We start from the raw sequence: 14,433 nt of genomic DNA on the forward strand, positions 1-14,433 counted from the left end.
TACAAACAGTCCTCGGCAAGCACCCACCCTGGCCAGGCCAGAACTCGGGTCCAGAGAGCGGTGGGGTCGCGGGGTCTCAGTGTCTGATGATGGTCGTGAGGCAGATCAGAGAAACTTCGAACCGACTCTTACAACGGCCAAACCGGTTCAGTGCCCATCGCGCCCTCCCGGCAGGCTCCGCCCCCGTGGCCTGGCCCCGCCCCGCCAGGCTCCGCCCCCGTGTCCCGCCAGGCTCCGCCCCGTGTCCCGCCAGGCTCCGCCCCGTGTCCCGCCAGGCTCCGCCCCGTGTCCCGCCAGGCTCCGCCCCGCGCCCCGGCCCCGCCCCGCATCGTCGCGGCGCCGTTTCCGCCGTGCCCCGGATGCGGCAGTGGCGGCCATGGCGGAGCTGGCGGCCGCCGAGGAGCTCGCCAAGCTCGAGTATCTGTCTCTGGTCTCCAAGGTCTGCACCGAGCTCGACAACCACCTGGGCATCAACGACAAGGACCTGGGTAAGCGGGGCGGGCACCTCGGGCCGGGGAGCATCGCCTGCCACTAGAGGCGCCCCAACCCATTCTGTGGGGCCCATGCGTTTTGTCAAGTTGCTTTCCGAATTTAGGCATTAACACCCATTATTTTTCTTCAGAAAAAGCCTTGTGAGCCTGAGGGAGAGCTGAGGGGAAGCTCCCGGGCCCGGCCGCTCCCCCCCTGAGCGGCTTCTGCCCCCGCCTGCCGCCCTTAGCTGCTTTTAGCAATTTACTTCATGTACAGTTCGCATTACTTTATTTTTTTTCCCCTCACAGCCGAGTTTGTGATAAGTCTTGCCGAGAAAAATACCACGTTTGACACATTTAAAGCAATTCTTCTGAAGAATGGTGCTGAGTTCACTGTAAGTGACACACGAATGTTATTTATATATTGTTCCTGTTGTTCTGTATTTTATAGAGTTTTCTGTTTTAAAGGAGTTATTATTGGTTTTCTTCAATTGGAAAAACTACATACTAATTAGCTTCTGGTATTACTGTCTCCCTTGCCTTCCCCTCATATTTTTAAAAACTTTTTGAAAATCATCTTCCTGGGGACTCAAACTGCTTATTGTTATGTAGAGCATATAAAACATGGAAGAAACAATTTTTTATGAAGGCAGATGTTGTTCTTGTGATGCATTTATGCTGTGTTTATTGATTCCTTAGGAATAACTGTAGTTGGATTAAATAGCTGATTAAAATGATTAGCAGAAAAATCACTTAGATGAGATGACCATAATTATTTTTTGGGTTCAACTTCTACCTTTTTAGCATCTACACAAAATCCAGTGACAGCTTTTAAAAAAAAAAATCAACCCGCATCTTCAGAACTGAGCGGTTCTTATCCTGCAAATAAACCCTCACTTGTGCATTCTGATAATGAAATTCATTTCCTGAAGCATTTAATTGATTTTTTTTCAGGACTCCCTCATTAGTAACTTGCTGCGTCTCATACAGACGATGCGACCTCCACCCAAACCATCCACGAGCAAAGGTGGGTGCAGCCAGTGCTTGCTGGGGCTGATACAGTTGCTGATTTAATCTTGGAAGGCAAATCCTGCTGCTGTTTTTATTCTGAGTGTGCTGCTCAGAGTCTTTCACATGTTCACTGATCATCAGAATTTTATTTGAAGGAATTTGAATTCAGTTCCTTGAATTGAATCTCTCTAAAAGCTGTATTAACCTTTGCATTCAGATAAAAATTAAGCTGCATATTCAATTACAGAAAAATCAAGAGTGAATTGTTGTAGCAGTTCTAAGTTTTGTGTTTCATCGTGCTTTTTTTTTTTTTTTTTTTTTCTTTTTTAATCTCAAAATCAGAGGCAGTTGTCAAACCCAAATCAGAGAAAGAAAAGTTGAGGGAATTGTATCCAGCCCTTTGCAGGCCAGACAATCCCAACATCAGGGTAAGGTGGTCATTTCAGATTTCTGTTGTGACTGTGTGAAAGCTTTCAGTTTTTTTTCCCAGTTAATTTCAACCTTTTTTCTCTGTCTAATGCATGGATAAATGTGAACTTTGATAAATGAAATGTGGAGGAGGTATAAGTTTGTTGTTACTGCACATTGTTACAAAGAATTGCTGTTTGCAATTCTCATGTTGATACTATTTTGCAGAATATGTGGAAGGTGAGACTCCTGTGACATGAAATTTGTAGCCTGGCCTTCCTCAGATAATGTTCAAAGTACTGATGTGTTACAAACTAATTAAAAACGTTGTATATTCAGATGCTGTGAGGGACTTGGATTTTGTATAATTTGGGGCATTGAGATGAAAATTTCTATTGTATAAAAGCAGAACTGCCTCAATATTGTGCCCAAATAGGGAGAGAGCTTTATTACTTTTTTCTTTATCACATACTGAGTCTGATCTTTTTTTTAATCTTGCCTTCTTTCTAAATAGTAACACATATGATAATTCTGTAGATTAATTCTTTGTGACAGGCTTTTGATCAGCTCTTTTGCAGAAAGGGGCAACAATTTTCTGTTTTTGTAGACAATGCTGGATGAAGATGATGTGAAAGTGGCAGCTGATGCCCTGAAAGAGCTGGAAGCTCTGATGCCCAGTGCAGACAGGCAGGGCAAGCAGAGGAGCAGTGACCATAGGTAGGTGTCCTGGGGGGAAACTCCTGGCTGCTGTCACTGCCAGAGGTGGAAATCCACAGCAAAGATGAAATGTTTGTTTGTCAGGGCCAAGAAAAGGAAGAGGAGCCGCAGCCGCAGCAGGGACAGGAAGCGAAGGCACAGATCCCGCTCCAGGTCTCGTTCCAGGACTTGGGATAGGAACAGGGGAAAATGCAGATACAGGTCAAGGAGCAGGAGTTGGAGTCCCAGCAAGGAGCGCAGGGATAGGGAGAGATACCTGGAGAAGAGCCATGAGAGGTGGAGAGACAAGCACATAGACCGTCCCCCAGCTGAGGAGCCTTCCATTGGAGACATCTACAATGGCAAAGTCACCAGCATCATGCAGTTTGGATGCTTTGTGCAGCTGGAAGGACTGAGGTACCCTTGCATGTTTGCAATAGATCTGGTATTATTTCAGCTCTTTTTTTCTGCTGGTACCTTAAAGGTGTGATAAGGCTACCAGCAGCTATTCTGGACTTTGAAGGACTGCTCCAAAAAAATAAATTTGACAGCAGAGAATTACAAAATTCTCATTATAAAAACAGTTTGTGAGCATACACAATCTGTTGCCAGCAAAACATTTTAATATAGATTCTGAGTGATCTGAAGGGCTGTCAGAGTAATAGTGTGCTCCTCTTGTTTCACTCCCAGGAAACGTTGGGAGGGCTTGGTGCACATCTCAGAGCTGAGAAGGGAAGGACGGGTTGCCAACGTTGCTGATGTTGTGAGCAAAGGACAAAGAGTGAAAGTCAAAGTGTTATCTTTTACTGGATCCAAAACCAGCCTGAGCATGAAGGTACAGAGGTGTTAAAATTCTTAAAATGATGCCCCTTTTTGCTGTTTTTCACTCTTTTTGGTGGAAACTAATGCATAACCATTCAATTGGGAGTTAAAAACTGAGTTACTGTTCTGCATTATTTTTAACTCATTTTCTCTAAGTTCTTAGTTTTGGTGTAGTGTTCCTAACGTTTTCTTGGCTTGACATATCAAAGAGGCAAGACAAGGTAAACCTCAATTTTGTTGCTGTTTGTCTTCCTTTTTGAGTAGAAATTTTTAAACTAAATCACTACTATTGCCAAGACAGAGTAGAGTGTTCCTCACCTGAGGATGTTCTTACCCAGCAGTACCAGCTGCAAAAAAAACCAAAAAGTACAAAGCAGCATTTTCTGTGGATGGGCTGTTACTGACATTAGAAAGCACTATATTTGATAGATGAGGAGAAATCTAGAGCTGATTGATTAATCAATCCATCTCATGCAGGATGTCGATCAAGACACTGGGGAAGACTTGAACCCAAACCGTAGAAGGAACCTGGTTGGAGAAAGCAATGAAGAAACTTCCATGAGGAACCCAGACAGGCCCAGTCACTTGTCCCTGGTGAACGCCCCCGAGGTGGAGGATGACAGCCTGGAGCGGAAACGCCTCACCCGCATCTCAGACCCAGAGAAGTGGGAGATCAAACAGGTGGCTGCTGCTTGCTGGGAGTTTCATGAACTAGAATGCAACTCCTGGTTTAACTGATTGTGTAACTTCCTCCTTAACTGTGAATTGCTGTCTGTTGATTTGGGACTGTTCTGGTGCTGTTTGTGCTGTTTGGTCAGAGGCTGGGTGAGCTGGGTGAGGTGTGCCAGGATACAGGATCATTCCTTTGTTCCTGTTGTACAGGAATGGGGTTAGAACTGAGTCACAGGCATGAGTTGTGTTTGTTTTTGGGGACATACTCATGTGGTATTCATTCTCTTCCCAGATGATTGCAGCTAATGTGCTTTCCAAGGAAGAGTTTCCTGACTTTGATGAAGAGACTGGGATTCTTCCTAAAGTTGATGATGAAGAAGGTAGTATTTCCCTGTAGTCTTATTGTTGTAAATTCCTTGTCTTTCTGGGTGTAATTTGAAAAAGATACTGATGATAAAAGTAACTATAAATAATCTCACAATTTGCTTTCATGTTGTACATTTGGAGCTGGAGTTCCTCTGGCTTTATTATTAGTGGCATTTAGATGTGCCCTGTCTGTGCATTTTTATTTGCAATGTTTTCTGTTTAAAACTCTTAAGTATTTCATAATCAAGTGTACACATAAAGCATTATTTGAAGAGGCACTTTTATGTACCTGAAAGATGTTTAACTTTTCTGTCACTTGTGAATTTTAGATGAGGATCTTGAGATTGAGCTGGTTGAAGAAGAGCCACCATTTCTTCGAGGTCACACTAAACAGAGCATGGATATGAGTCCCATTAAAATAGTAAAGGTAAGAGATTTCCAGGGCTAAAACCAATGCACTCGATTAAATGAAATAAATATTTGGGAATTTAACAAGCAATTTCCCAGCTGCACATTACTGAGAGCCCTGAAAAACACAACCACTTAACTGAAGCTCCTTCCAAATAAAGCTGGGTTCTAACTTAACTGGTGATGTGAAGTGGAATAATGGAGCTGAAATGCCATTTTACATAGGTGTATTAGAACAAGATTTATCTCTTCTGCTTTTTCTCATCTTTTGAAAGTAGAAGGTAGTAAAGAAATACTTTTCATTGGTTGTGCCCATAATCCTTCTGACTGGGCAGAGTAAGGATGCTCTAGATTAGTTGTGAATGTGAAAATTCAATGTGAGGTTATCCTGATGGAAATATCTTGGAAATTAATAACAATTAACATTTTAAAAGCATTTTTAAAATTTTCTTTAAAAGATAGTGACAACACAAAGATAATTGAAGGTGAAGGAATGGTAGTGCTTGAACTTTTCCTCTTGCTCTCCAGAATCCAGATGGTTCCTTGTCCCAGGCTGCAATGATGCAAAGTGCTTTAGCCAAAGAGAGGAGAGAGCTTAAACAAGCTCAGAGAGAAGCAGAGATGGATTCCATCCCCATGGGCCTCAACACACACTGGGTAGATCCTCTCCCTGATGGTATGTCTGAGCACAGGTAAACTGTGCCCTTTGTGTGCTGCTTGGGTAACCCAGAGAAATGTCTTGATTATGTGTTTGCCTGCCACACTTTAAAAGTGAGTCAAAGAAAAAATGCATTTCCACTGAAATGAAAATAGGAATGTCAAGGGAAGTGTACATCTATAGCCTGTAATAGTGGGGATATACATGTAGAAACTTAAAAACCAGTTAAACACACAGAATCAAAGGCCTGGATGATGGAGCAGTTGGAGCAGGATCATCAGGCTCTGGATGTAATGATGGAATTGTTTCTTTTCTAGTGGATGGAAGACAAATAGCTGCAAACATGCGAGGCATTGGGATGATGCCAAATGATATCCCAGAGTGGAAGAAACATGCATTTGGTGGCAACAAAGCTTCTTATGGCAAGAAGACACAGCTTTCCATCATTGAACAGAGGGAGAGTCTCCCAATCTTCAGACTGAAGGAGCAGCTGATACAAGTAAGACTCATGAAAAGGCATTCTGGTTTGAGCAAGCAGTAATTGAAATAGTCTTTGGTTTAGTTTTTTGACAGCTGGATAGCCAGCTGATGATTTTAAGTGCAGAACTTTGGTTCACATTATATATTTTAAAGTATTATATATATATATATATGTGTGTATTTTAATGAAGTTCCAGATATTTTTTGATGTAAATCAAAGTTGATACTAAGATCGTATGAGCAAGGGATAATTCAGCTGAGCAGTTAAACAGGTTGCTGACTTGATCAGTAGGAATACTTACATGGATTTTGGTCTGGGTCAATTGAAGCAGAAACAAGAGCTGCTCACTTGAGTCCCAGATAGCCCATGCTGATTTTGTTTAGTTTGATTTGATTTTTTAAAAGTTTTGACAAGTGTGTGTTTTCTGATCTTTTCTAGGCTGTGCATGACAACCAGATTCTGATTGTTATTGGAGAGACAGGATCTGGGAAAACAACCCAGATTACCCAGTACCTGGCTGAGGCAGGATACACCTCAAGAGGAAAGATTGGATGTACTCAGCCTCGCAGAGTGGCTGCAATGTCTGTTGCAAAGAGGGTGTCAGAGGAATTTGGTTGCTGCTTGGGACAAGAGGTGAATTTCCATGTTGAAGAACATGCCAAAATAAGCATGAGGAAAAGTAGGAAAAATGAATAGTGGAACTAGTTTTCTAGTGTGTCCATGTGTCTATTCCCTTGTGGGCTGTGAGTTTGTAGAATAATCAAACTGGGAGTTAATGAGGCTGATAATTGTGTAACTTCTGTTTCTGTGCAACTCTTCCTTCCAGGTTGGCTACACCATTCGTTTTGAGGACTGCACCAGCCCTGAGACTGTCATCAAATACATGACAGATGGGATGTTACTGAGAGAGTGCCTGATAGACCCAGATCTCACCCAGTATGCCATTATCATGCTGGATGAGGCCCATGAGAGGACCATACACACAGATGTGCTCTTTGGGCTTCTGAAGAAGGTGATGTAACACTGGATTTTTACTGTTTTTAGTGTGCTCTGTGTGGGTGGGAGAGCACAGGCAAAGGGGAAGTCACACAGTCAGGTTCATATGTGTGCTTCAGAGCAAATGCTCTTAAGGGTTTGTGGTCTGAATCTTGGTGAAATGAGTTTCTATATGAAGGCAGAGCAAGCAAAATGCATCAGAAACAATGAGAATTTGCCATCCTGGGAGTATTCTTGCTTTGCTCATCTTTCTCTGCCAAAAGCTTTCTTGTGATAATGTTGCTAAGGGAGGCTTCAAATGGGACCTCAGTGCTCAATTTTCTGAAATTCTGGGTACTAGGACGAGCTGCCCCTCTACTCAGATGTTAAACACCTTGTATTACTGATTGTATTTATCTGACTAAAGTCAAATGTGCCATATTTTAATAGTTCCAAAGGCAGTGAATGACTTGAGAACTTTGTCCTCCTGCAGACAGTGCAGAAACGGCAGGACATGAAGTTGATAGTGACATCAGCAACACTGGATGCTGTGAAATTCTCTCAGTATTTCTATGAAGCACCAATCTTCACAATTCCTGGCAGAACATATCCAGTAGAAATTCTGTACACAAAAGAGCCAGAGACAGATTATTTGGATGCCAGTCTGATTACAGTGATGCAAATCCATTTAACAGAACCACCAGGTGAGTAGAGAAGGGTCTTGGGTTACTGGTGATTTAAAGACCTCTGAGCAAGGTTTTTCTAGAAGTCATGGACCATGTCAATAATGTGGGCAAAATGCTGTCAGGACTATTCTTTCTTGTTTGCAAATACAGTAATTAAAATGCTGAAAAAGTTGGGTGAAAGACTGAAGTCTGTTGCCTTTGGCTAAGTGTTGCTGCTCAGGGGCTAGCAAAAGTTGGGGAGCCTCATCAATGAGGAATGAAAATATGGTAATGCAGGAGTCATACTAAACAGAACTGATCCTGTGGATGTTTTAATTCATTTCCTGTGTAGGTGACATTTTGGTCTTTCTGACTGGCCAGGAAGAGATTGACACTGCCTGTGAAATCCTCTATGAGAGGATGAAATCTCTAGGACCTGATGTTCCAGAGTTAATTATCCTACCAGTATATTCAGCTTTGCCTAGTGAAATGCAGACCAGGATCTTTGACCCTGCCCCACCAGGGAGCAGAAAGGTAATTTCATCTTTGTGCCCTTTCATTTTCTGCTGATACATTTTAATAGTGGGGTGTATTGCACTGCTGAAAGGATACAGGTTTTGGAGAAAAGATAATTTATAGCATACAGCATATTTTTGGTTGTATACATACCAAGTTATCTAAGCCTTAGCACACGTGTAAAAACATTTGGTATAGCAAACCTCTGTGTGGAATGTTCTTGGTGTGTTGTTTAATGCTGTCTTGAAAGGGTATTAACTTCAGTTAATCTAAAAATCTAAAATCTAAATGCATTTCCTGCAGGATGAAGGTAAATTTCCTGCCCAGAGCCAGTGAATGTCTAGGGATACATTCTCAGGAAGATTTTTCTCTAAATACAGGCTGTGTCTGACTGATAGGTGAAAAATCTCCCTGAAATCAGTGCAGTCTGCTTACAAGCTCTCTCTTTCTTTTAATTGTGGATTTTTTCACACTCTTTTCCCTTTTTGCCCAAACTTTAAACAAAGGTAAATACTCTAAAACCCGTCCAGCTTTGTAGATAGCATCTCCTTCTGTTCCCTGTGACCACATTTCTCCTTTCAACATTAAGTGACACTGGTTGTGTTTGTAACAAACTGCTCATATTACACCAATGGATGAAGTTGAGTGGTGGGGTTGTCTTGGCAGCCTGACACAGAACTGGTGTTGACTCAAACTGTGATTTGCAGGTTGTTATTGCCACCAACATTGCAGAGACATCTTTGACTATTGATGGCATATATTATGTGGTTGATCCTGGCTTTGTGAAGCAGAAAGTTTATAACTCCAAGACTGGAATTGACCAGCTGGTGGTGACACCAATTTCCCAGGTAAATATTCTGTGTTTGGCTCTCCCCATGGGTGTTGTGTGTCTTGCCAATGTGACATCCAAGCACATGTGAGCAAAATGAGGCAATGACAAAACTCATTTTTCATAGCTCCATGAAGCTCCTTGTGCCTACAGACCCTGTGTTGCATTAAAAGTCTTTCTATCAATACAAATAAAATCGTGCATAATTATTTTATTTTACTTGTCTTGACCTGTTCCAGTTTGTCCCTGTTCACTGAGCTCCTTTGTTATCTTTAGGCTCAAGCCAAGCAACGTGCAGGAAGGGCTGGGAGAACAGGCCCAGGAAAATGCTACAGGTTATACACAGAACGTGCATATAGGGATGAGATGCTAACCACCAATGTGCCTGAAATCCAGAGAACTAATCTGGCCAGTACAGTGCTCTCCCTGAAGGTGGGTATTTCACCAGCTTGTAACCAGCTTGTGGTAGGACTTTCAATAAATGAGTCTCTGCCTTTGAGTCTGTAGTGCTGTAATTTCAGATCCTTCTGGTGAGCAGAGGTATTTTGGAAGGGAGACTTCAACAAAAGCAGTTGTCAGACACTGGGCTTGCTCCTCTGTTTTTCTCTTGAGGGTTATTCTCCTGGATCTCCAGCTAAATTATGACTTTCACCTGCACAGAACAGTTAGTTGCAGGAGTTGGGAGAAACAGAAATCTCAAGAGCAGTAACATTTCATACCTAGGGTACATTTATATTGTTATATATTTATATTGTTAACCTATGAGACACATTGTTTCAGAGTGGGTTTAGAGCTGCAAACTTGGGCATGTCTAAGTGTGTACCATCCCTCTGGAAGTCTGTGAGCTGGATTCACCCAGTCACAGCTGAGAAAGCTGCTGCCATTCCCATTTCTGGGAACATCATTAATGTCCTGTGGAGCTGTCAGGCCACACTGCTTTACAAGACAGAAGTCCCAGCAGCAGTGTTTAGCTTATGTTTCTCCTCAACTGAATCATCTTGCTTGAGGGATGTGGAGCAGTACCAAAGGAACAGACCAGAAAGCTGAGTAGTGCAGGAGTGCCAGTGCTCATTGTTTCAAGTGCAGAAAGGCAGCTGTGTATTCATGGCTGCCCCTGCAGTCAGGATAAGAACATGAGGCTTGGGTTGCATAAAGTTTTGTAGTGCCCTATTGTTTGGCATCATATCTCTGACTGGAGTTTGTTGTTTTCCTTCTGAGTGTTCTAACTTGGCTTTTCTCCAATCCCTCCCAGGCTATGGGCATCAATGATTTGCTGTCCTTTGACTTTATGGATGCTCCCCCCATGGAAACTCTCATCACTGCCATGGAGCAGCTCTACACCCTGGGAGCTCTGGATGATGAGGGGCTGCTCACTCGACTCGGGCGCAGGGTAGGCAAAATAAAATTCCTCTCCCCACTGCCTGGGCTGCCATGACTCAGGGGGTGACATGAGGGCAGTCATGACAGGCTCTGCTTAGCACTGTTGGTTTCCTTTTGCTGTCACTCTCTTGTGATTTTTTTGGTAGCTTTTTATTTGCCATGGTTACATACCTTCTGCTTTTTAGGGAGCAACTAGTGTTTCTCCTTATTCATAAGTTTAAGTTTATTAATGTCTGAAAACTTCCTGTAAGTATTGGGATATTCTTGTGATAGTGAATACAGACAAATGATTTGCTTCATGTTGAATAAAATAATTCTGGGTCAAGCACACCTCTTTGCAAAGTAAATATATCAGAGAGGGCATTGCTTTGTTTTGCACTGAGATTTTTCAGTGAATGCCTTGAAACACGTTTCTTGCAGATGGCAGAATTCCCCTTGGAGCCTATGCTGTGTAAGATGTTGATCATGTCTGTGCATCTGGGGTGCAGTGAGGAGATGTTGACCATTGTGTCCATGCTGTCTGTGCAGAATGTGTTCTACAGGCCAAAGGTGAGGAGCTGAGCCAAGAGGCAGCAGTGCTACAGTCTGGGTGGGTTTGGTGGGAATGCCTCAAGGGTTAAGAGTGAGCATGTTTCCCAAAAGAAACATGTAACAGAGCATTTGCTTGTGCATTACCTCTCTGGTGTTCCATTTCATTTAAGGGCCTGTAGCTGTGCTGTTGATAGTTTCTTTGCAAATGGAAGGCAGAAGTGAAAAGTCCTAAAATTGCTCTTGCATTTCCCAACAAACACATACAGCCTAAACCAAGTCAGTCCCAGCTCTGGAGTTCAGATTGCCTTTGCATTTTCAGATACACAGGAAGTATTTCTTTATGGCACCTCTTATCCTGTGCTGCTTTCTTTTATGTCAGTAAGCAGCAGGCTCTGCTGTGGTGGGATCAGATTTGTCTTGGACCCATTACTTCTTCTGCAGGGACTTCAGTTTTAATCTGTGTAACTGCAGTATTTGATTCATGTTTGTGTGGACCACCAGGCTCAAACCTACTGCTTCAGCACATTTCTTGATGAAAAACTGATGAAATTTCTAGATCAGTAAGAAAACCACTTAGTGCAGTATGTGCATATGGTCCCTGCAGTATAAATGAGCCATTTACCTTGATGTGTTCTTTCAAAAAAAAGGGACTGCAATTGAAAAAACATTCTGTGTTGTCTTAATCTTGTATCATCTGTTCCATGATAGGTTTAAAACATCATTATATGAATGACAGGGAGCTTCTGTCATTTATATTGTCCAGGGATTTTCTCTGTGATGTAGACACCTGATTGATTTGTGTTTTATATGTTAGGATAAACAAGCACTTGCTGATCAAAAGAAAGCCAAGTTCCATCAAACAGAAGGTGACCACCTCACCCTGCTGGCTGTGTACAATTCCTGGAAGAATAATAAGTTTTCAAATCCCTGGTGCTATGAAAATTTTATCCAGGCCAGATCCTTACGGCGAGCACAGGACATTCGCAAGCAGATGTTGGGGATCATGGACAGGTGAGCACTTCAAGGACAAGTGCTGACACTTGTCACTTGGGACTTATTGTTCTTGGTAACTGCATCCAAATCTGGACAAGTCTAATCTTTTTCTAACTCTTGTCTGGCAGGCACAAGCTGGATGTGGTGTCCTGTGGGAAGGCAACAGTCCGGGTGCAGAAGGCCATTTGCAGTGGTTTCTTCAGAAATGCAGCCAAGAAGGATCCCCAGGAAGGGTACAGGACCCTCATTGACCAGCAGGTTGTTTATATCCACCCATCCAGTGCTCTCTTCAACAGGCAGCCTGAATGGTAAGGAAGGCAATAGCATGGAATTTTCTGTTTCTCTTCATTTATAAGAGAAAGTTGTGGTGTGTGCTGTTTGTGGAGTAAAGATCTGAGTAGAGGCTGCTGATTCCTTTGCAATGAGCAGAGTGAGAAAAGTTTCAAATCTACTTATGTCTCTTTCTGCTGCTGAACTTAGTGCAGACTTTGGGAGCCAAGGCCAGGCCTGAAGTTGTAGTTGTGTGTTTCTTTATTGTGGAACTGAGTTGAAAACAGTGAGTGTTGTAGAGAGAGAGAGCATTTTTTAAAATGAGTGGAAGGAATTCTGTGCTGAAGAATAGTTGTGTATTAGTGGCTCTACATATTAATGTCTTATCTTTTTTTTTTTTCTTCAGTTAGAGTCAGGATTGGAAGCATGAGAAACAGGATTTTTGTGTTTGGACTTAGTTGTTTATTAATTCTTATTTATATTACAGTGAGTTCTTCAGAACTCCTAGCTAACAAGCTAGAAACAAGTCCATGGATCTAGCTAGTTACAAGGTTTTTTAAAGTCTAACCAGTTAAAGGCTAACATTTATATTATTTATACTTTTGACTTAATGACCAAACACCTGTGACCTGCACTGTAAAATTTTTTATCTAACCAAAAACTACTACCTAAAACTAAGAAGGAACAAGAAAGAATAAGTGCCACTGTCCAAGAACCTCCATCTTGTCCCATGCCTATTACTATATTCTAAAACCCTAAATTCCAAACCCTTCACCATGTGATATGACACACTTCTCTTCAAACTACACACCAGTGTTCTAACTCCATCACTCAAATTTGGAAGCCTTCTCCAAGGCTTCAGGTCAAAAGCAGTGTTCTTTTGGGGGTTAGTATCACACAGCACACAAAAGTTTAAAACTCCCAGACTTCAGGTTTCCAACATTTGTGAGGTAGGAGGTGGAATACAGCGATTGCTCTTCTGGGTGGTTCTTTTAGAACCTGCACTGGAGCTTCTTGGTTGTAAGAATGGATTTGCAGAGTTTTGCCTTTTGCAGGGTGGTGTATCACGAGCTGGTGCTGACCACCAAGGAGTACATGCGGGAGGTGACGACCATCGACCCTCGCTGGCTGGTGGAGTTTGCCCCGGCTTTCTTCAAGGTGTCTGACCCCACCAAGCTGAGCAAGCAGAAGAAGCAGCAGAGGCTGGAGCCGCTCTACAACCGCTACGAGGAGCCCAACGCCTGGAGGATCTCGCGGGCGTTCCGCCGCCGCTGAGCTCCTGCTGCTGGGACACACCTGGGACACACCTGGGACACACCTGGGACACACACACTCCATGGAGATCACCTCTGCAATGCACAGCTGTCAGCCTTGGCAGAACAGCTGCTCAGGGGCTCTGCAGATGTGCTGCACAGGCTGCTGCAGCCTCTCAGAAGAGAGTCGTGGAGCGCTTTAGTGCCTCCCTTTTAAGAGGCAAAATCTAAGAGTTGGAAGTCTGGGTACAACACCAAAAAAACTGGTTGTTCACCAACCTGACTGGGTTCTGAGTGATCTGACAGATAGAAGCTGGAATAGTTTGTTTTACCCTGCTAAAAGGGATTTATTTCCACTGAAGGTTTTTGGTCAGTGACTGCTTTTTGGGAGCAGCCTGTTCTCTATTTTACCAAGTTGATGCATTTTCCCATTCAGTGTAGCTATTTGACTTTTATTTAAGCCATCTATGGTGAGGTATTTAGTATCTCTGGCTTTGGGATAAGGCAGGAAAAATTCTTCAAACCCAGCTAGAATATATTTGGGCAATGGCACAGGTGAGACTGCAAACCTTACCCTTCATCCCCATCTCCTGGTTGCTGGAGAGTTTATTAACCAGTAATTATCACATTTCCTCTGCAACACAGTTCCATCTGGAAATGTAAGTGGTTACAAGTCTTGAGACCTTTTATACAATGTGCCATGTTCTTTATTTTCACTTAGAATGGTTGGTGACATCATAGCTGTTGGGTTTTTGTAATAGCATGAGCTCTTACAGCTAAAATGTAAAAATTGTATAAAGTTTCTTGTTTTAAAAAGAAGTTGACTGACCAGTGTGTGTTATGTCATGCCCAAACTATCTGTAAAATACTTTTTTTGTTGCTAACAGATGAAATTTATTTAACTCCATAGCTGCAGAAACCTTATTTTTTTTTCCCAATGCTGAGACATTTACTAAAATTATTGTTGAAATTAAGAAAATTAGGTTGACTGGTTGTTTTACACAGTGAATTAGAAAAATTTTTCACACT

The 14,433-nt window shown here is 42.5% G+C and overlaps 1 protein-coding gene across 1 annotated transcript; it reads left to right on the forward strand.

Annotated features, from left to right (window-relative positions):
- Window positions 1–319: 319 nt before the first annotated feature.
- DHX8 (DEAH-box helicase 8) lies at window positions 320–14,219 on the forward strand. The gene is made up of 23 exons (XM_079327518.1): window positions 320–488; window positions 780–865; window positions 1,425–1,497; window positions 1,824–1,909; window positions 2,497–2,606; window positions 2,691–3,002; window positions 3,276–3,420; window positions 3,885–4,088; window positions 4,372–4,459; window positions 4,775–4,872; window positions 5,382–5,529; window positions 5,829–6,010; window positions 6,431–6,625; window positions 6,819–7,004; window positions 7,461–7,671; window positions 7,985–8,166; window positions 8,856–8,996; window positions 9,254–9,409; window positions 10,230–10,367; window positions 10,778–10,906; window positions 11,703–11,899; window positions 12,010–12,189; window positions 13,207–14,219. The coding sequence occupies exons 1-23, from the start codon at window positions 377–379 to the stop codon at window positions 13,424–13,426; spliced, it is 3,579 nt and encodes a 1,192-aa protein (XP_079183644.1). The 5' UTR covers window positions 320–376; the 3' UTR covers window positions 13,427–14,219.
- The last annotated feature ends 214 nt before the right edge of the window (window positions 14,220–14,433 follow it).

This window comes from Erithacus rubecula (assembly GCF_903797595.1).
Source record: "Erithacus rubecula genome assembly, chromosome: 27".
Lineage (NCBI taxonomy): Eukaryota > Metazoa > Chordata > Aves > Passeriformes > Muscicapidae > Erithacus > Erithacus rubecula.